At 42.4% G+C, this 22,757-nt stretch overlaps 3 protein-coding genes across 6 annotated transcripts in view; 2 read left to right on the plus strand and 1 right to left on the minus strand.

Annotated features, from left to right (window-relative positions):
* Window positions 1-3,156, plus strand: part of lmln (leishmanolysin-like (metallopeptidase M8 family)) — a 31,255-nt gene extending 28,099 nt beyond the window's left edge. Inside the window, exon 17 of the mRNA XM_007909110.1 lies at window positions 3,098-3,156. The gene's annotated coding sequence lies outside the window, so the exon portion shown is untranslated. The remainder of the gene's footprint in view (window positions 1-3,097) is intronic.
* On the minus strand, window positions 541-15,018 carry LOC103188923 (glycerol-3-phosphate dehydrogenase [NAD(+)], cytoplasmic). Its single transcript, XM_007909106.2, has 8 exons — window positions 14,887-15,018; window positions 12,683-12,860; window positions 9,321-9,461; window positions 6,010-6,148; window positions 4,849-4,961; window positions 2,555-2,788; window positions 1,885-1,991; window positions 541-1,501 (listed from the first exon to the last, which is right to left on the minus strand). Exons 1-8 carry the CDS (start codon window positions 14,928-14,930, stop codon window positions 1,405-1,407), a joined length of 1,053 nt encoding a protein of 350 aa, XP_007907297.1. The 5' UTR covers window positions 14,931-15,018; the 3' UTR covers window positions 541-1,404.
* A 649-nt stretch (window positions 15,019-15,667) lies between these two features.
* osbpl11 (oxysterol binding protein-like 11) overlaps window positions 15,668-22,757 on the plus strand; it is a 49,065-nt gene continuing 41,975 nt past the window's right edge. For 3 of the 4 annotated variants that reach the window (XM_007909112.1, XM_007909114.1, XM_007909113.1), the window contains exon 1: window positions 19,614-20,109. In XM_007909112.1, coding sequence (XP_007907303.1) covers window positions 19,991-20,109 — 119 coding nt within the window. In that variant the 5' untranslated portion in view covers window positions 19,614-19,990. Of the gene's footprint in view, window positions 15,688-19,613; window positions 20,110-22,757 lie in introns of those variants that run through there. The other variant, XM_042336130.1, reaches the window with a different exon arrangement.

Genomic DNA, 22,757 nt, shown 5'->3' on the forward strand with positions numbered 1-22,757 from the left:
TGGTGCTTTTGCCCATTATGTTAATCCCGGTTTATCGCAGATTTTAATGGCACTGTGTGGAACAAAGATCACATTGAGAAGCCTTATAGTACAAATCTTAACATATTCGTGTACTTACAGAAAATTAGATCCGTATTCTCTTCAATATTCTATTTAACTCATAATGTGAATGGCCATAATTTTAAATTTTAGTTCAAAAAAGTGAAAGGTATTGCTTACTTATATTGGAACTGATCCACCCAATCAAAGCATTTTTTAATCTTTAATACTGAATTCAGTTTTTTTCTAAAAAAGAGGCTATTATCTATGCATTTGCATTGCAGAGTGAACATAATTTTTTTCTTTAAAAAAGCTCATTACAAACACTATCCCTTATTGTGCGTATTTTAATGATTAAGAGTTTTATGGATTAAGCCAGAGATGACATTCAAATTAGTTTTTTGTTTAAACAAGTGATTACCTTGACTACACCAATTGCAATAAAATGTACCCTAAGGCATACAAAATTGAAGTACATTCAAAGAAAATATAAAAACAAGCTCTTGGAAAGTTCTATTTTAATAACTGAGAGTTATGCAGTTGATGCCTGAGATATTCAGTTGGTTAAAATGTAGGCAATTACTGACCAGAAAAAAGCTTCTATAAATGAAATAGGAAAATAATGTAACATAGCAGGGTTATCTGGAATGTCAAGTTCTAGTTTTCATAATATTAAATCATTTTCCTTTTGATTATCTGGCCCCGATCCGATCATCGCATTGCTTCAGCTGACACTTCCATCTTTGACTCAACGTCCCCTCAATTTTCATCATATATAACTTTTAAAAGTTTCTATTTTTCATTTTCTGTGAGCAGTGTTTCATAACGTTTTATTTTGATTTGAACCTGCTATGCTTTCACTGTGTTTTAAAACACATTACACTAAAATTACATGGATAACCTGAGTTATCTAATTCTATTTATCCATGGAGGGGGTCCCTTGATTATAGCAAATCATCAAGTTCTAGAAATGACTACAAAGGTCAAAACTTATCAGTAACTCATTTAAGGCCAATATTTTTTGAAAGAATTCCAGGGCAGTATGCTTACACATTACACTAGAGTGAACCAGAAATTATTCATGACATTTTAGTAATAAAACATTAATAAATATCGAACATTTTGCAATGAGGTTTCACATATTGAAAACCATGTTTCCCTGCTTTGTTGAAAGGCAGAATTGTACAATATGTGGAAAACCATTTCCAGTGGTAAATCTCATTATAAAAAGCATTCTATTAAAAGATTAGCATAATTTTTCAAATACGATTGCTAAATAATTGGCTGCATTAATTGTTCTTCACCTGCAAACAAAAATGTATATGATTATAATATACCACATGAATTTCAGAGAGCCAGCTCAAGTTAGAAGTGCTCAGGGTGGTTTTGAAGGCATGTGATGAAGTCTTTGACTGGTCTACCCTCATAGCAGATTTCAAATACTGCAGCAAAGAGTGGAAATCTGTAAAAGAAAATCAAACACTTCAACCACCAACGTAATGTATGGGTATCCATGATGTCCTTGCATGGATTAGAACATGGGTTCATAACCTGATCCCCAACATAGCACAGGGACCAAGGGAAATTAAAAATGATTGTCCACAGGGAGCCTATTTCAGATTACCTTCATTCCTCTTGACAATAGAATGCTTTTTGCCCTTTTTCTTAAATTATTTATCACGGTTTCTAAGGTGCAAAAGCTAAACAGGATTATCCACTAATATTACCCTGTACCTGTCTGCAACTATGTCAGAAGGTTATTTTAAAAGTACATTCTATAAAATTCACACAACTCGTTGTTATTTTATGAACCAATAAAATTGTTAGTTTTTAAAAAAAACATACTTGTTCACTAAGTTCTTCTGTTTGAGAACCTTGTAAACCTCAGAGGATGTTTGAGGACCTTGAAGTTTTTGTCCATTCAGCAGCTCTTTCTCCAGCTCTTCAACAGACTGGCAAAATAGTGAATCAGTATGAGAGATATGACATCACAAGTATTCATTTTACTTGTACATAATTCTCAAAGAAAATTGTTCAACTAGGTTTTAAAGTGCTGCAACTCACTGCTCGATTCTCAAGTATTAAGATTTCTAGACTTTGTTCTTTGGTTCTCTAGGTTATGTTACATGTTCAGTATAAATATCACTGTAGTATTTATCTTGTATCTCAGAATTGATAGGCTCCTGAGCACAGGAATCCTGCTTATCGGCAGGACTTGGAAGGGCACACATTCACTGTGGGCAGGATTCCCTTCCGATGATCCAGGCTGGCTGTGTTGTCATCAGCGGTGCCCTGGAATACTGTGGACCAACCTGGCTCAGAAACCGGACTAAAGACCGCTACATTCCATTGTTCTAGCCTCGCTATAAACATGAAATGAAGAGAATGCACATAAACTAGGCACTATATTTACTCAGCTTTTTGTTAGACAAACACTGGAGTGAGTGAATTATAATTCTCAATTCACAGACCTATGGTGACTCACTTAAAAAAGACTAAATACTATAACACCTACCTTTCCAGTTCTCACAAACGCTTCTGCTACTCTTCTGTTTCGCCCTCCATAGCAGGTTGTGATGAGGTCAGCCACACCACAGCTCTCGAGGAATGTGGCTGATGTAACTGGTCCTTTACAAAACAATCTGGCAAAACATACCATTTCCATCAACCCCAGGCGGATTACGGCAGCTTTAGTGTTGTCACCAAACCCAAGCCCATCACAGAAACCAGCGCCAACGGCTACAATGTTCTAGACAGAAAAATGGAAGAAAAGACTTGGGTTGAAATCCAAAATAGAGAAGAAAATAGCTATACATCGTGAAGTTTGATAATGGGTTCTCATACGAAAATGTTATGTACAAAGTAAAATAGCAGAAACAAATAAAAATTCAGGGAAGCTTCCAGACTAAGGTTCTACTATTCAGCCTTTGCTAGTTCTGTAATAATTTAGGAAGAGTTACCTTATAAATGAAAGTTCAACTTTGAATTGTATTGCAGTATATATTCTGCAGTTTAATACATATTTTTAAACCTTTTTAAAAGATTTTTTTCCATGCAGCAGTGATTCCAAAATTCAAGAGAGAGCCTCAAGTGAAGAAACAGAGTCAACATCTTACTACGAAGAGCAAAACAGCAACTCTACAATATTTAACAACATTTCTGTAGGAGTCAATCTGGAGGCCAGATTAAGCAAATCAACTATAATAATTAAAGAATGAATAAACTAAAGCTAGTCGTAATCTAGTGAGAGTTTTGATAAGAACTAAGCTCTAGAATAACAGACATACAAGCATTACTGAACCTAAAATTTCAGTAATATCTCAACACACTGACTTAACAATGACTAAAACAGGGTGAGGCTTAACCATAGTTGCAAACAAAGCCTCTTAAAAACCAAATGTGCAATGAAAACAGAGGAGACTGCTTGATCCATCACCAGCTATGAGTATGTGTCCAGTGTAAAGTTCCAATCGAGAAATCAGCCGAACAAGGCAGACCAATAACTGGCGTTTGGCGATAATACCGGCCTGATAAGTTGAGCATTGTGACAGCTCAAAACTTTTCCGGTCACCTACAACTCTATGACCTGTAGAATCATTAAACGAATACTTATTGCATCACTTGCCATGTGCTAGCTCTCGTACTGTAGGAAAGCAGGTGAAGCTCACTAAAGTTGAATCACCCACATTCAAAATGGTTACTCTGGTAGACAAGCAGGAACACTACTCTCCAAACGAATACATTTTCTTTATGAATTCTCAGATTGTTATCTGTAAAAACTCAGTCTTTGGAATTCTAATAATGCTAACAGCCTTCGTTGAGATAGAGCTGACTTTCAATTCTGCCTAAAACTTTTTTTAGGGTAGGTTTTATAGTTATATATAATACATATATACACAAATCTGAAATGATTTTGCAGGTTTTGGTGGACAGCAGGATAATTGTATGTCCTGAATATAAAACTGGATAGAGAATAGAGCCTATGGGATTATAGAAATAAGATAGAAAAGGAATGTATTGTGATTATCTGGGATAGGCTTCACTAGTCCAGCTTGTTTGTTCACTAAATGAAGGCTAAATCCCTCCCTGTTGTGCAAGGCTTATGTAGCATGCCATCGAGATGACAAATGTGCTTACAGAGGGACAATTTTCCACATTTTCCATTCCCCTTCATATTGAAAATGCTAAGATAATCAATTTGACTAATACAATTTACTGCACATTAAACAGGTTGTGCAGGAAGGCACTAGTTACATATATATTACTATAAAATGTAAGCAACACACAGGCATTTGCTGATTGTGAAAAAGGATGAAAAAGTGATGCTAGTACTGAATACCAGTATATTGGGAATACTGAAAGTAAACAGCAAGGTTAAAAGAAAACAACAAGAAAATGATTTACCCAAACCGAATTAAATTAAAAGTAACCAATAAAGTGCTGCAAAAAAGATATGAATTAAGATCCATTAAGATAGAAACACATACATTGAAAAAATAAGTAAATATGTTTGCTAGAAAAAATAGCTACATATAATAATAACCACTTAAAAATATTATAAAATCATCTATTTAGAAAATAACCTCTATCACAAGCATGTTCTACATCAGGCAAGACTCCACTGTAGAATTGTTAAGGTGTATCTCTTCACACCACCCCATGCCCCTGAATAACTGAATATTCACTGTTTGCAGACTGATAGCTTTTTTTGTGCAGCCAATATGATTTTTTTACCATTAATTCCACAAGCTATTTAGGACCAAGACATAAATAAGACATAGCTCATAATTCATTAGCCCAAACAGTTACCTTTAAAGCACCACAAATTTCCACTGTGTCGCATTCCTCTACCACAGAAATTCTGAAATTCGGAGTTTGCATTAGGTCCTTGAGGATCTGTCCATGTTCTTTATTTCTGCAGCCTTAACACACAAATAAATGTCAGAGTTGCAGAATTCTGTCTTGACTGGAAACCCATATTTACCTGTTTCTAAAGATGAATAGATTACCCACATTTTACACTACCCATTACAACCAGGTTCTAAACCGGAATCTGCCATAGCAGCTTGGGAATTTAATGTTCCGCCTGCAAGAACATTTTCTGCACCCTATGTACTACGCACCTATTTTAAAGTATGGAGTTATGTTCTTTTTTCAGCCATGTAACCAGGAAGTGGATGGGCAAATCATGTTAAAAAATAATCTAAAACAGATCAGTTAATGAATTGCAACTTTTGTTTTTCAAATACTTTATTTTTTACTCAACCCGAGGCATTGACAGCATATTTTACGTTCAATTTCAGTGAAAAAGGGTCTAAAGTGCAACATTTGCAAACTGGATTTGTTGCATGAATTGCAACTTTTGGTTTCCGAATACAGTATTGTATAATTTGCAAACTGCAAAATGTTAGCTATTTTTCTTGTCAGTTTTTTTTCCAAACTTTGTTAGATTTCACTTCAGGAATGTTGCCACAGTTTTCACAATCTATTATTCAAAAAGCCAAGTTGTTGCATTAATTGCAACTTACATATTGCAAATATTCAATTTTAGCCTCACATTTTATTAAATATCACTGTTATTCACCCTCACTGAAACACAGTACCCTTCAATGTAGAATCAAAATCTGAAACAATCCCATAATTAACATATGGAAAGAATTCTGTTCTAGGTCAACCTAATTCTATGCAACCACATGAGAGTTTTGTAAAGTGCAGTTATTATAGTACATAAATAATATGGCCAGATCAGGCCCACTGACACCAAGGAAATGAAACCAAGAAAATGCAGTGTGAAATATTTTTGTGTGAAAGATTATTTCTATTTTTTAGGATTAAGAGCTTATGAAATCTGATTTCTAATGTGTTGTTTATGCATCCTCACACCATATTGAAAAACACCTTCAGTTAATGTTGGGCAAATACTAATATAGATCACCAAAGCTCAGAAACCCACAGGATCATATTTCTTACCAATTGTTGTTTCACAGAACTTCTCCTCTGCTACCTCACTGGCAATGTTGGCACCCATCAGTACACTCATTTCAATGCCAAGTTTCTCCCGAATAATATCAGATATTAGGTTCAGGCCTTCAGGACCTTCATCAATTCCCTATTAAATTAAGCACTAAAAGAATAAATTTGCAATAATACAGTTAAACCAACACTGTTAGACTGAAAGAATTTTGATGAAGCAATGTTTAAGGACTTGCATCTTAATACATCAGAACCTCTCAAAGCACTTCACACATAATTATTGTCCAATATTATTTGATTATATGTAGGCAAAAGTAAAAGCCGTATAACACCAATAAGGTCTGAAATAGCTGATTAATCTGAAGGATTATTAGTCTGGATATTAAATATGAAGATTAAAACCTGCTATCACATCAATTCCAAACTCATTTTCATAAAATTGGACAATTGGAGAAATATATACAAATTGTATTATAGCTCTTCATAAAGTTATAGCTTTTTTTCTATTTTCTAGATTCATACTGAAATTTATATTAAAACATATTGCTCCCAGTTCAAATGTTTACATCTACAACAAACATACATTGCACTTTGCTTTAAAAGACACCAATTTATGCCAATCATTTACAGTTCTAAGATTTTTTCCTATTTCTTTACTGCACATCAACTTAAATTACAGATAATAATAATCTGTGCATTTGATATAGCGTCTTATGACTTCTTCAAGATATCTCAAAGTGCTTCATAGAATATACTGTAAAGTGAACTCATTACATTTTATGGGTGAAACGCGACAGGCAGTGTCCCACAAACCGCAGTGTCCCACAAACAGTCGTGGATTGTGTGACCCAATTTTTTTTTGAATGGATTATTACCCCCGGAAAAGGGATCCACCAATCGACTAACAACCAGGTTCCTACTGACTGCTACGTGAACAGAGGTGTGTGGAGTAAGGAAACATGTCCAACATTTTGCCCTGCCAGGAATTGGCTCAAGCCTTCTTGCTTGCAAGAATAACCACTAAGTTATAGACTTCACAAATTTCACCAAGGTTTATAATTGCCCAGTTTTAAACTTGGCCAATATTGAAAAACAAGTTGTTGAGAAAAAATATCACTTATACTACCAAAGAGCTATAAACAACAGGAAGCAGTATTTGCCTGGATCACTCTGCAGTAGAACAATAAAGTTCCTTTTCTAAATAGATGTGCATTGGTCTGATTTCTTCCATTTATCTTTTTAATTTTTCTTAAAAGCTGATTGATCTGAGATCAGAAAACATTTCTGCATACTGGGGATTGTGAAAATGTGAAATGCTTGCCTCAGGGAGTTGCAGAGGCAGAAACATTTGGAATGTTTGAAAGTAAATTGATAGATACTTCAGAATTAACAGTATTGAGGAGGATGGAGCAAATGCAGGGAAAAGGAACTGAAACATTTGTCATGATCCAATTAACAGGTGGAACAGGACCATGGGTTGAATGAGCTTCTGCTGTTTACATTCCTATCCTCAGCAGAACCAACTTTCATTGTGTACTGACAGTTAGCCCTCATTCATTTCATCTCTAATACCCGAGTTCAAACTCACAATGATAAGTCTTTTGCTTTACTACCTCCGGTCCTAAAGGAATACATTTCAGCAGTTTAGTCCAGTTCTCACACTACAAAACTGATCATACTTCAGCATAAATTGAGACTAAAGTGTTTTCATTCAAAGAAGTCTGGTGCGGCAAGTGGAAAACGTCACACTGGTTCAATACCTTTTTGAGGCTGCAGTTAATGCATATTGTCGAGGGAGAAGGTTAAGGTTTACTTTGCATCATGGTTTTACTTATCTGGGATTTTTTTAAATTGAGAAATGTAGGTGAACAAGGCTGAAAAGACAATAAATTGTAGTTGGGTATCTCTAAGACTGAGTTTTAAAAGATTGAAGTTTATAAAAACAATACTGACCCAGAAAAAAACTTTAATGAAGGATAAAACTGAAAACAAATTCCACCATTATTCACCATCTTTACTTTGATAAGAAGAAAACATTTTATTGGTTGTCGCTTGCTCGCTGGCATGCCTTCTAACAAAAGTGTTCCACTTTAGGAGTGAAAGGTTAATTGCTGTGTTTCTATAGTGCCTATTTTGTCCTGTAAACTAATTCCTGGGCTCCTGCTGTGTTAGTGCTGGTGAATTCAGGATTGTTGCACTCTCACCGGTGAAGGACATTTTGTAGAAGAGATCTTCTGAGCAAACAATGTGGGGGGGTAGGGTTGAGCTACATATACTGTTCAGAAATGTTACTACCTGATATTCCTATGAACAGAAGGATCTCTGCTAACAGTATTTGTTTCTGCAATCCTTATTACCCCTCCTTTATCACATTGAAAAGATCAGCAAAATAGTAGACCAGGCAGTTTTGTAATGAGAGAATTATCTACTTAATCTTTTCACAAGTTTTTCTCAATAATTACTGTCTTGATATTGAATAGCAAAGCTTTAACATTATGAATGGAGCATTTTTCTTGTATCAATTCACACACCTTAATACAGTATTATAAATACATCTAATTATGGCCTATTAAGGAATTAATCAGTTACATAGCAGATAGTGTCTTCAGTAACATAAACATACTCAAGGTCAGGGAAGTGTACAATGGAAAATAAGTTAATAAAAAATTTGAAAACACTGAACCTGCAGGAAAAGGATTTTTTTTAAATTTCAGTTTCCAGCAGCATTTTCTTTTGTTATAAATAAAAGTCTGGCTATAATGTATTGAAAACATTGTACAATTTTGGTATTTAGTAAATATCTGAATACAAAAACAGTTAAAAATGTAGATTGTTACAAAACCTACTTATATTTAAAATCTGCTGTTCCCAAATTTCTATGATCAGATTTTAAAAAACACCACTCAATAACTAAATATATTACACAGTAATACATAATATATAATGATATTACATGTCAATTTTCAACTCCTTTTAAAAGCTTCCCTTGGTGTAAGACCTAACAGCGCATAAATTCTCTCTCCCTCAAATCACAGAAACTACATGAAAAATGTCTGCACCAAATACACATGTGTATTACTGTACTTGCAAAGACTGTTGTAAAGAAAATTGACTGAAATACTAACTTTATATATTCATGAAGATACACAAGAGATTAAAATTCTAACTAAACTGTTCTAAATAATAAGTGGAAAAATGAGCAAGGAAAAAGTATTGACACAAGTTTGTTTGAAAAATGTGCCTTTATTACGGTGAAACTTCCAGGCTGAAACATTATTTTTTTCATTTATTAAACTTTAAAACCTCACCTTAATCAATGAGATTCCAAATGCATCAGATTTCACACGATCTTTCATCTGATCACAAAGACGTCCAATAAATTGATGAGGTAAAACAAAGACAAAAATATCTGCTCCATCTGATGCTTCAAGGAGATCTGGCACAGCAACCTGTAAAGTAAAAATTATTTGAGAGCATTGTGCACTCAGTTACCTTACTAAAACATACCGAAGGCAACTTACAAGTATAAGATTCTGGGTGAACTGAAAAATAAGACTTGTTCCGAAGGTGGCTACCTCAATTTAATGCTGTGGGCATTTAGTTTCCACACAACTCCCCTACCCCATCCACCAAACAAGGCCTGATCGCTGATGGTGGAGGGGGTGGCGGTAGGGGAACTTGGAGCAGGCCGGAACCTGCTGAGCGGAGAGAGTGGGCAGGTCTATATGGAGTTAATAGTTCACAGAGGTAGGGAGGAGCAAGACTGTGGAGGGCTTTAAAGGTGAGGAGGACTTTGAACTATCCTCTGGGTGACAGGGAGCTAATGGAGCCAGGCAAGGATGGGGGTGATAGGGTCACAGAGCCTGGTGCAGGAGAGAACACGAGATTCAGAAGACACAAGTTCTGAATAATCTGCAGCTTGTGGAGTGAAAAATGGGGAAGGCCGACAAGTAGCGAGTTAGCATTGTCAAGACTGGATGTGATGATGAACACGTGGATGAGTGTCTCAGTGGCCTGAAGGGTGAGGCAGTGGCGATGCCAGGTGATGTTGTGGAGGTGGGGGAAGACAGAAAGGATCATGGTATGGAGAAAGGTCAGTTGAGAGTCAACAAGATGCCAAGGTTCTGTACTGGCTCAATGAGGTGGAGTGTGCATCCCTGGATGACGATGATGTTGTCAGTGCCTGAGGTGTGCAGGCACTGGCGGGAGCCAATCAGGAGATCAACAACAACAAATCACACTTGTGTAGCGCCCTTCACGTTGGAAAGGTGTTCCCAGGGCGCTGGATAATCAGGGGTTTTGGACCCAAGCTGGGAATTGGGGTCAAGAGAGGTGGAGGGCAGGGGAGGTTGAGGTGGGAGGGTGGCCATAGGCATGATCGAAGAGGAAGGTCTTCAGACAACAACAACAAAATTATATTTCACATCGGGAGGACGTCCCAAGGCGATGGACAGACAGAGTTACGGACCCGAGCTGAGGGTCGGGGTGGGGGAGGGGGGGAAGCAGGGAGATCGAAAGCACGGTCGAAGAGGAGGGTCTTGAGGTGGGTCTTGAAGGTGGCGAGGGAGGAGGCGAGATGGAGGGACGGCGGGATGGAGTTCCAGAGGGTTGGTGCAGAGTGGCAGAAGGCCCACCCGCCAATAGTGGGGCGAGCAAGGCGGGGGACATGAAGCAGGCCAGAGCCCGCTGAGCGGATGGAGCGAACGGGATGGTAGGGGGTTAGGAGGCCACAGAGGTAGGAGGGAGCAAAAACTTGGAGGGCTTTGAAGGTGAGGACCAGGATCTTGAACTGTATCCTCTGTGTGTTGGGAAGCCAGTGGAGTTGGGCGAGAATGGGGGTGATAGGGTCACAGAGGCTAGTACTGGAGAAGACACGGGCTGCAGAGTTCTAGATGATCTGCAGCCTGCGGAGGAAGGGGTTGGGGAGGCCGACAAGCAGTGCGTTTGCATAGTCAAGTCTCGATGTAATGAAGGCGTGTATGAGGGTTTTGGCGGCCTGCGGTGTGAGACAGTGTCGGAGCCGGGCGAAGTTGCAGAGGTGAGGGAAGGCAGAGCAGGTCATGGAGCAGATGTGGGGTAGAAAGGATAGTTGAGGGTCGAACAAGACCACAAGGTTCTGGACTGGCTTTGCAAGGTGGAGTGTGCAACCATGGATGGTAATATTCTCAGTGTTTGAGGTGAAGAGGCGCTGACGGGAGCCAATCAGGAGAGCCTCGGTCTTATTGACGTTCAACTGAAGAAAGTTTGCTCTCATCCAGGACTTGATGTCCGACAGACATTCTGTCAGTGCAGCAGTGGTCCTGGAGTCAAGGTTGGAGGCAGAGAGGTAGAGTTGGGTGTCATCCACATTCATGTGGAAGTTGAAGGACATGACTTGAAGGAGGCAAGAGAGGGTGAGGCGGAAGGATTTCAGGATAGGGTTCCAGAGTGTGGGGGCAAAGATGCTGAATGCCCGAATACCAATGGTGGAGCGGGAAGTGTGGGGGACCTGGAGCAGGCCAGTGCCCGCTGAGTCGAGAGAGCGTACAGGCTGTTATAGGGTTAGGAGGTCACAGAGAAAGTTAGCTCTTATCTAGGTCTTAATGTCTGACAGACATTCCGTCAGGGCATCACTAGTCCTGGAGTTGAGGGTGGAGGCAGAGAGATAAGAGTTGGGTGTCATATGGAAATTGATCCCATGTCTGTGGACAATGTCACCAAGGGAAAGCATGTAGATATTGATGAGGAGAGAACCAAGGACAGAGCCCTGAGGAATGCCATACAAGACTGTATGGGGACTGGAGGAGAAGCCGTTCGTAGAGACAAAGTGGAGGTGATGGGAAAGGTAAGATTTGAACTAGGCAAGGGCAGGAGAGTGAAGATTGAGCTGAGAGAATGGTCAACAGTGTCAATGGTGGCAGAGAAGTCAAGGAAACAGAGACCTGTGACCCTTGTTACAGGTGGACAAAATGTCATTCGTCATTTCAAATATAAGTTGAAATTTTNAAAAAAGGAATGGAGGACGAAGAGTAGAAATATGCACACAAATAAATGAGTAGAAGATCAATACAAAAAACAGTCAGGGAGAAACAGCCTCTAGAGATCTGAGGTGGGAAGGAAAGCTACAGATCTGGGCATGTAAGGCACATCAAGTGAGGACAGTCGAGTGAGAAAAGTTGTAGAACTTCCAAATGATCTCCTACAAGGCTGAATTCAATTAATTAGCATTTTGTATGAAATCCAATGTTCGTATTTTAGTTATAAGCTATTCATAACACTTTCATAACACTCGCGCACCAGGCTTCGTGACCCCTTCACTCCCACCCTCGTCCAACTCCACTGGCTCCCCATCCCTCAGAGGATCAAATTCAAGATCCTCGTCCTCACTTTTAATGGCCTTGACCCTTCCTACCTCTCTGACCTGCTGACTCAACTACCAACCTGCCCGCTCCCTCCGTTCAGCGGGCTCCAGCCTGCTCCATGTCTCCTGCCTTGAAATTGTAAGAGCACAAAATAAAGGCATGTCAATTTGTTGGTATCTGTGCCACCAGGATCTGATGAAGTTTTAGTTTTCCTACAATATTTCTTAGTAGCAAGCTGACCAAAAGCAAATCACTAAAGTGCCATTTTGGTGAATGGAAAGTGTGGAAGAGCCTTGCTTCAAGTTGATATCATAAGCTGAATAACTTACCACATTATCTGGAAGTTTGTGACCTGGCAGGTACTTTACATTCTCATGTTCTGTATTTATTATTTCTGTAAGTTTTCTACCATTTATTATTTCTTCAAAAACCCACATTTTGACTGTTGGGTCAAATTGGTTGGGTTTTGCAACATTTTTACCAATAATTATGGCCACTGCAGAGCCCCTGAAAGAGGTAAATACACAGAATAAGTTACAAATTATACCAAACACCTCAAAATAAGAGTGATCTTTTCAAAACTTCAGAAAACAATCACAATCAATAGAAAGTAACGCAGTAAATATATTGTCAATTAGAATGGTGCACCTTGTGGCACCTCTCCTCAACAGTTTGGGAAGACCTTATAAAAATGTCGTAATGTTTTAAAGATGTAATTACACTCATGAGAAGTTTTTTCCTATTTCTAGAACTACTGTACTTGGTTTACTTATTATTGTTCTAGAAGATGAAACACACTGGCAATATTGGAATAAGCATTCTACATTTACTTTGTGAACTTTAGTTTGAGGGTTAGACAAAAAAAAACATTACGGCACATGTGATCTCTTAATCCAGCCTTCTGAAGCACGCAACCTCTTATTCAATTTTCAAATGAAGCTTATTCTACATAACAGAGACTGGGTATTTTTGGTTTATAGTCTTTAGATCTGAGATTTAGTAATTTGACAAAATACAAAATAATAAAGGGAATTGAAGTGGTTGATAAAAACTTTTTTTTCTGCAGTAGCAGAATCCAGATAGGTGATAATTTTAAAATGAGAGCTAACCAATTAAACATGAATTCAGAAGATATTTATTTTACAAAAAAGAGTAGTGAGAATGTGGAGTACACCACTCGATGACATAGATACAAAATTAGTTGAGGTATATAAGTGGGAAATAGGTACTTCAGAAATTAGGGTATTAAAATGATGTGGAGAAAATGTGATGGTAAGCAGAGTTTCTTTAAAGCTGAGCTGACTCGAGGTGGTAGGGTATGGCAATGGAAAGTTGGACCCTCTGTGGTGATCTCATTGTGTGGTTCCTGAACTAGGGAGGTCCACAGTGCTGCAAGGCACTGTTGATAACAGACGAGCCAGCTGGCTTGTCAGCAGGACTTGGAGGGCAAACCAGTGTCTGAGAGCAAGGATTCTTCCCACTCGGGTCCAAAATCATGTCCAAATCCCTGACTGAGCAGCGCCTCGGGAAGTCCTCCCGACATGAAAGGCACTATACAAATGTAATTTTGTAATTGGATTAGATTGTATTGTTAACTGTGAAAGCCGAAGCCCTAATGGGGTAAGACGGTCCTAACTGGACAACCAACAGAAAGCTTGGCAGGTAGTACTTTCAATGGCAAACTGTGCATGTTTAATTGCTTATCTCCAGTAGTACCCTCATTGAACATTTTGATGTCCCCAAGCATTGGCCCTTTCAACTTGTGCCTAATTCTCTCTGGAGAAAATGCACATTCTATTCCAAAACCAGGAAACATTTCATGTGTCAGTGGCATTCATATGTGAAAAGCTCAGTCTGGTTTGGTGATACTTTTAAGTATGGTGATGGGTTTCCGCATGTCTCAGAAATCCAATTAACCAAAAACAAATCACTAATGTGCCATTTTGGTGAATGAAAAGTGCGAAGCCTCAAGCTGATGTCATAAGCAACCCAATATTTTAATTATGCAAATGTTACCATCACAACATAAATTAATCACATTAATCAAGTACATTAGAAAGTACATTTTCTGAACACTGCTCAGAGAAACACTGCCCCTTTAAAATATGATGCGAAGATCAGAGACGATACAGAATGTAAGTAAATGGTATTCTGGTACAGCGTTTTTCAAGGCTTCAATAGTATATGTATTTTTAAAGAGGGGACGCTGTCGTGTGTGCAACCCATTACCCCACATAGCGCTGTGGTTACCATTGCCAAACCGCTCCATTCTCTGGATGTGTAATCGTAGGTTAACGAATTTGACAACGCCGACCTGTTCAGCCACAATATCGCATAATACCCAGCAGGCGTTCATGTTCCCACACTGCAACGTTTATTGGGATAGAAAATAGTCCCGAGAATTTATGATCCATAATTAAAGAGTCACAAGACTGCATCTCCCTCGGGTAACGCGCCTCTCGTCGCCACCAGAAATCTACAAAGAATAGCAATGCCCAAAAGGGACAGTCGGTTACAGGAGTGTTGCACATACCAGTTGCCCGATCCAACGATACAGATCTTTTTAAGATCAGACATGTCCGCGGCGTGTTGTAGCTGACAGGTCGCTGGGATGGCTCGGGAGTGTTTTGGACTTTACACTCGGAGGGCAGTCACTCGGAGCTGCGGTGACTTCCTCACTGCCCTTCCCGTAGTCAGTGGTTGGTTCGAGGCGGTGTCGATCACTGGCGAAGTCCCACTGTGTGGAGGAGGAAGGAGGAGGAGCTGTTTATTGAAGGCTTTAATCTGTCGCTGCGATTTGGGCTATTTCTCCACTGAGAAATGATACATTCGTGCAACTTACAATGTTTCGGTGTTTTATTTTTAATTGTGGATTGAAAGGAAACATTATAATATTAAACAACAGTCCGTGGATTTCAGTGCACAAAAGCTGTAACTTCCTGGTTCAGTGAAGGTGTGGAAGCGACAGTAAGGCACCCAGACCGCAGCGCCATATCATTAGCATTTGGAACTGATTTTGTTCAAGTTAGAAAATAAACTGACAGAAATATACCATCGTTTAAAAAGCACAAAAACAAGATATCGTGGATCCAAAGAAATGTGCCCATTATGAGGCTGTCGAGCCATCTGACGAGGAGGGAGGAAAATCAATTACAAAAACTTGCATTTATATTAGTGCCTTTCATGTGGAACCTGGAACACTTTACACACACGCGGTTGGATGTGGAACACGGAAGGGAGAGACATAGCCATCGACATGATTGAAGAGGAGGGTTTTACGGCGAGAATTAAAGACAAATACGGGGAGGGAAGATGTTGGGGCGTAGTATCTGAGGTTCGGCCATTGAGCGTATTAGATTATATTCTGTTGCTTTTCCCATTATTTATTTCAATTTTGATTGCTTGCATTGCTTTCTTGTGTCATCTCTTTCTTTAGTTTTGATATGATTAAAGCTTTTGATTCCCACTTATTTTGCATTTTATAAAAGATATTCAGATATGACTAATAAAACATGCAGTCACTGATTTAGAGGTGTAACTGTGACCCATGGACCCCAAGGGAAAGATCAATTAGCATATTAGGAACTCACAATTTGCAGATTTGATTCAAAATGTTTGGATGTAAATATGTGAATTGTAGTTTCTTAAAGATCATTCTCATGATTAATGTGTAAAAAAAACACAGTACCCTGAGTTAATTTTCTGTCATTCGATGGAGTATCCTACAACATCTTGGTTTAAAAATTATATCACAAAAAAAAGGCAAAAAAGATGAAAAAATATTCTGAAGCAGAGATAAGTTTTTATGAGGAAGTAGCTCTGGCATGATGACATTTTAATGATTCTGTCTACATTGTTCTGGTATCTATTTGACAGAAGCCATATTTATTATTCTTAGTTATTCAACAAGTTTAATACATAATAATACAACAACTTGCATTTATATAGTGCCCTTGACACTCGGTAGCTTCCTGGAGCACTTGATAGTGGCAGAATCTGTCACTGAGCCAGGGGGACAGGGAGGGAGTAGGTGACTGTAAGGATCAAAAAGGAAGGTATTTTGGTAGATTTGAACGTGGGGAGGAAGGGGGCAAGGCAGAGGGATTTGAGGAGATAATTCTAGAGTTTCGGGGTGTAATAGCTGAAGGCACGGCCACCAATAGTGGAGCAGAGGGGATGAGGGACAAAGAGTAGTCCGGAGCCAGCCGAGTGGGAGGTAAGCAGGTCGGATAGGTAGGGAGGTGTGAGGAGGGCATGAACAAATTTGAAAACGATGTGATCCGTTCGGTAATTAGGAGCCAGTGGAGTCTGGTAAGGACTGGTTTGATGGGGTTACGGAGTTTTGTACGGGTGAATATCCGGGCGGTGGAGTTTTGGATTAATTCAGTTTTGTGTACAGTGGAGTTGGGGAGACAATAGCAACAAAATTACATTTATATTGCGCCTTTCACATCAGGAGAATGTCCCAAAGCAATGGACAATCAGTGTTTCGGACCCGAGCTGGGGGTTGGGATCGGGGAGGGTGGAGGGCAGGGGGAGGTAGGAGGGTGACCAAAGGCACGGTCAAAGAGGAGGGTCTTGAGACAGGTCTTGAAGGAGACAAGGAAGGGGCCGAGGCAGAGGGACTGTGGGATGGAGTTCCAGAGGGTGAAGGCAGAGTAGCTGAAAGCCCGCCCACCAATGGTGGGGCTGGTGAGGCAGGGAACGTAAAGCAGGCCAGAGCCTACTGAGCGGACGGAGCGGGCTGGTTGGTAGGGGGTTAGGAGGTCGCAGAGGTAGCTGGGAGCAAGGCCATGAAGAGCTTAGAAAGTGAGGACCAGGATCTTCAACTGTATCCTCTGAGTGATGGGAAGCCAGTGGAGTCGGGCGTAGATGGGGGTGATAGGGTCGCGGAACCTGGTGTGGGAGAGACCACAGAGTTCTGGAAGATCTGCAGCCTATGGAGGGAGGAGCTGGGGAGGCTGACAAGCAGGGAGTTTGCGTAGTCAAGTCTCAATGTTATGAATGCGTGTATGAGGCTTTTGGTGGTCTGCGGTGCAAGACAGTGGATGTGGGATATGAAGGGTAAGTGTAGCCGCGTTGTCTAGGTTCGCCTTGCTTCCAGGGTTGCCAGAAATTAAAATATGTTTGTAGCCCAAAGTCAACCAAGTACTAGCCCAAAAGTAGCACAATATTAAAGGTGGCATCCTATGGGTAGAGGAGTGGCCAATTTAGGTTTACTGCTTTTGAAACTATGTAAGAAAAGGTCTTTTTTTTAAAAAAGTTTTTGCAACAACAACTTACATTTATTTAGCACCCTTCACGCTGCGTAGTGTCCCGGAGTGCTTACCAGTGGTGGAGTCTGACCCCGAGCCAGAGGTAGAGACATCATCAACCTGTCCCTCTCCTCTGGCTCTGTTCCCATTCCCCTAAAAACTGCCACCATCACTCCCACTTTGAAAAAACCCTCCCTTGATGCGTTGCAGCTATCAAGCTACCGGCGCATCTCCAACCTCCCCTTCCTGTCCAAGGTCCTTGAAAGAGTTGTTGCCTCCCAGCTGCGCTCTTTCCTCTCCACCCATTCATTATTCAAACCCCTTCAGTCGGGTTTCTGTGCTGCCCATAGCACAGAAACCGCCCTGGTCAAGGTCACCAATGACATCTTGACCATCTGCGACCAGGGCTCCCTCTGCCTCCACGTCCTCCTCGACCTATCGGCCGCATTCGATACGGTCGACCACTCTATCCTCCTTCACCGCTTGTCCTCCCACCTCAACCTTCAAGGCCCTGTCCTTGATTGGTTTAGGTCGTACCTCTCCCACCGTCTTCATTTTGTTTCCACAAACGGCTTTTCCTCCAGCCCCCGCACTGTCTCGTGTGGTGTCCCTCAGGGCTCCGTCCTCGGTCCCCTCCTCTTCACCCTCTACATGCTCCCCCTTGGTGACATCATCCGCAGACATGGGGTTAACTTCCACATGTATGCCGATGACACCCAACTCTACCTTTCCTCCTCTACCCTCAACTCCATGGCCACGGCCGAGTCCTGGACGAGAGACAATTTTCTTCAGCTCAACGTGTGCAAAACTGAGGCCCTCCTGATTGGCTCACATCAGCACCTCCGCACCTCAGGCGCTGACAGCATCAGCATCCAAGGCTGCACTCTCCACCTCTCAAAGCCATCAGGAACCTCAGTGTTCTGTTCGACCCTGAAGCTATCCTTTCTTCCTCATATCCGCGCCACCGCCTTCCATCACCTCCGAAACATCACCAGACTACGGCACTACCTCACCTCTCCCGCTGCTGAAACTCTGGTCCACACCTTTATCACCGCAACGCTGGACTATGGGAACTCTCTCCTCGCCAGCCTTCCCGGCACCTCCCTCCACAAGCTGCAGGTCATTCAGAACTCTGCAGCTCGTGTACTGTTCCGCACCGGGCTTCGGGACCACATCACTCCCACCCTCGCTCGCCTTGAGTCTGAAGGAGAGCCCAGGGAAGTTGAGGAGTTTGGACCCGCAGGAAAGAAGATGTTGACGGGAGCCAAAGAGTATGGCCTCCATCTTGATGACATTCACTTGCAGGAAATTTGTGCTCATCCAGGCCCTGATGTCCCTCAGGCAAGTTGACAGGATATCAGCAGCCTGGCGACACAGCTGGAAGAGGGGAAGTAGATTTGGGTGACATCCGCCTACATGTGGAAGTTGACTCCATGTCTGCGGATGACATCGCCAAGAGTGAGTGCGTAAGTGACGAAAAGAAGGGGGCCAAGGATGCAACCTTGAGGTACCCCGAGGATGGGAGAAGGAGGAGAACCCATTTGCTGTGATAAATTCATAGAACCATAGAATTGTACAGAAGAGAGGGAGGCCATTCAGCACATCATGTCTGTGCCGGCTGTTTGAAAAGAGCTATCCAATTCAATCCCACTCCCCCGCTCTCACCCCATAGCCATCCCAAATAATTATCTACTTCTCTCTTAAAAGTTGTTATCGAATCGGCTTCCACCGCCCTTTCAGGTTGCATTCCAGAAATTGTTGGCAGTTTGTCAAATAGGACTCCCAGGTTTAAATTTTAAAAATGTTACAATTAGGCACCAGCCCAAAGCTGCTCTTTCACGCAACAAGAAGACGCCGCAATCGGGAGTAAACCCGCGCAACCTGTCTGGCCATAGTGCCGGGAAGGGGATTGGCTGTGCCCCTCACAAGGATGGCGCCCGGTGGCAGCGGCGCTTGACCCGGAAACGCTAGTCTGGGAGCCATGACCCTGCGCGGCCTCGGCTTGTGCGGGGGTCGCTCTCACTGCCAACGTTTTGGAGTCTCGCGGTTAAGTGGCGGCTTCATTAAAGCTGAAGGTTTATCATCATCGTCGTCGTCATTTGTTTTTGTTAAATCATTACCGCTGACCGTCAGACGTGCGCGACGCCGCGATGCGGGAAGAGGTAGCGCTGTAGTTGTGTGTTGTGCTGAAGGAAGCGACTCCGGAGCGGGGACAGTAACCGCGGCCCTGGAGCACAGGGGCACAGGGAGCACAGCCCCGCTCCGCGCTCTCACTCACGCTGTCCTGCCCCTGACTGACTCCCGCTCAGCCTCCGGCAACGGGCGGGAGGAGGACAAGCCGAGCTGCCCTGACTGACTGACTGACTGACGGGAGGCTCGATAATGCAAGGAGGGGACTCAACGGTTTCAATTCCAGCCTCCATGAAAGTGCTTGAACCTGAGGGGAAAGCGGAGCCACCCGTCCACAGACTCCCGGCCAGAGGGAAGGGATGGCAGTATAGGTAGGTCCTATGTGTGCATTAACTGCACGATCTAACCCGCAGTTCTGCTGGGCTCTGCATTACAGCCAGGTCCGAGAACACGGCTGGACATTACTGTTGTAGTTGTAAACCTTACTGTCTTCAACAACAATTTGTATTTATATAGAGCCTACACGTAAGGAGAACGCCTCCAATTTTATAGAGATCGGGTGGAAGGAAAGTGGCCAAAGAGAGTGGTCTTCGGGCAGTTTTTGAAAGCAGAGAGGGAGGGGTTGAGGTGGAGAGATTTCAGAAGATTGTACAGGAGCAAAGTAGCTGGAAGCTGATCTGCTGATTGCAGGGCAAAGTGGGTTGGGGCATGAAGCAGGCCAGAGTTGGCAAAGGGTAAAGAGTGGCCATGGAGTCGGGTCACAGGAGATCATGGTGTAGGGTGGAGAAAGACTGTGTATCCAGACTCCACTATGCAAACTCCCTGCTTGCCGGCCTCCCCACTCCACCCTCCACATCCTGCAGATCATCCAGAACTCTGTAGCTCGTGTCCTCTCCTGCACTAGGCTCCACGACCCTATCACCCCTATGCTCGCCCGCTGCACTAGCTTTCTATCACTCAGGATACAGTTCAACATTCTGGTCCTCACCTTCAAAGCCCTTCACGGTCTTGCTCCCCCCCCCCCCCCCACCACTGTGACCTTCTAACTGCCTACCAACCTGTCCGCTCCCTCCGCCTTGCCCGCCCCACCATTGTAGGGCAAGCCTTCAGCCACTTTGCCCCCAACCTCTGGAATTCCATCCCACAATCCCTTCCACCTCGCCCCCTCCATTGCCTCCTTCAAGACCTGTCTCAAGACCCTCATCTTCGACCATGCCTTTGGTCACCCTCCTACCCCTACCCTCCTTGCCCTCCACCCCTCATGATCCCAACCACCAGCTTGAGTAGGGATCCCTGACTTGTCCAGTGCCTTGGGATGTCCTCCTGACATGAAATGTAATTTGTTGGTATTGTATGTATTTGAAGGTAAGGAAAAGGATCTTAAAGGTTGGAGCTAGTTGAGGGTGATGGGTTTGTGGAGCTTAGCGTGTGAGAGAATATGGGCTGCATTTCTGCAGTGCTGGATGATGTGGAGCTTGTGGAGGGTTAAATTGGGGAGGCAAGAGAACAGGGTTCGAAAAGTCGAGTGTGGAGGTGACAAAGGTATAGATGAGGGTTTCAGCTGGATTGGAGGATGTGGAGGCAGGTGATGGAGAAAAACAGACTAAAGATTTCAAGGAGTGTTGAGGGTCAAATAAAATGTTGAGGTTTCACATCAGCTTTTGTGAGTTGGAGTGAGCAACCGGGAAGGTTGAATCAGTCAGTGCCTTAAGGTGAGGAAAGTGCTGGCCCAGGGAAGAATAGCTTCAGTTTTGTTGATGGTTAGTTGGAGAAAGATGATGTTCATCCAGAACCTTATGTCTGACAGGCAGTCTGTAGAGGCTGAGAGATAGTTGGATGTCATTTGCGTACATATGGAAGTGGACTGATGCATGCAGATAACATCACCAAGGCAGAGCATTCAGATGAGGAAAAGGAGAGATGAGGTAAGGATAGAGCTATGTGGAACAGCGAGGCAGTGGCAAGGGGAGAAGCTATTAAAGTAAAGATATGGGACAGGTAGGAGTGAAATGTGGTAAGTGTAGAGCTACTCAGGTGTACTAGGAAGAAGAGATGGTAAAGAAAGATGTAGTGGTTGACCATAACAAAAGCGACAGTGAGTTCAAGGAGGACAAGAAGTAGCCTTCTCAGACACAGAAGATTTCATAAATGCCTTTGTCCTGGGCTGTCTTGGTTCTATGGTCAGTAAATATTAGAAACATAAAGGGCAGACTGAATTCTGTTGGTGATTTGCACTAACAAAGGAAATGAAAGAGGTAACCAATTGAAAGTACTGCTAATCTCTCTTTTCCTCGACTCCCAATTAGATTACTGGGCTCTTAGACATATATGCTGCAATGTCATAAGAAATGGTGGAATTTACTGGAACTGAAATAAACAAAAGCAAACTACACATTCATTCTGGAATAATTCTGGTTAGAAAGCTTTCTGTAGCCAAATAAATCAAAAGTTTTTCTAACTTAAAACACAGTGTTGTTCAGTTACACTTTCCAGGAATTGTTTCAGTCGGAGTTTGTTTGACTGCAGTCTAGAGTTTATTTTAAAGGTGTACTATTCAAACTAATAGGGTCGTTTCACTTTTTCCTGTTGGAAAAGTGGCATAGTCCACTCTGCAGACATCCGTGTTTGTCTTTGTTTGTGCTGCCTTCAAGTCCATTTAATAATGTATGTAGAAAGGAATCTTACAAAATAGTTCACCCTCTGTTCAACCGTCTTGTTTTGGTCGATTAATTCATCCTCTACGATGTATTTGTATACATCCACAGATACTGTATTCCACCCTCGCCCCCCTCCACCCTCGGTCTCCGGGGCCCCACCCCTCCAACCTCGGTCTCCGGGGCCCCCCCCCTCCACCCTCGGTCTCCGGGGCCCCCCCCCTCCACCCTCGGTCTCCGGGGCCCCCCCCCTCCACCCTCGGTCTCCGGGGCCCCCCCCCTCCACCCTCGGTCTCCGGGGCCCTCCCTCCACCCTCGGTCTCCGGGGCCCTCCCTCCACCCTCGGTCTCCGGGGCCCTCCCTCC

The sequence above is a fragment of the Callorhinchus milii genome, unplaced genomic scaffold, assembly GCF_018977255.1.
Source record: "Callorhinchus milii isolate IMCB2004 unplaced genomic scaffold, IMCB_Cmil_1.0 Scaffold6, whole genome shotgun sequence".
Lineage (NCBI taxonomy): Eukaryota > Metazoa > Chordata > Chondrichthyes > Chimaeriformes > Callorhinchidae > Callorhinchus > Callorhinchus milii.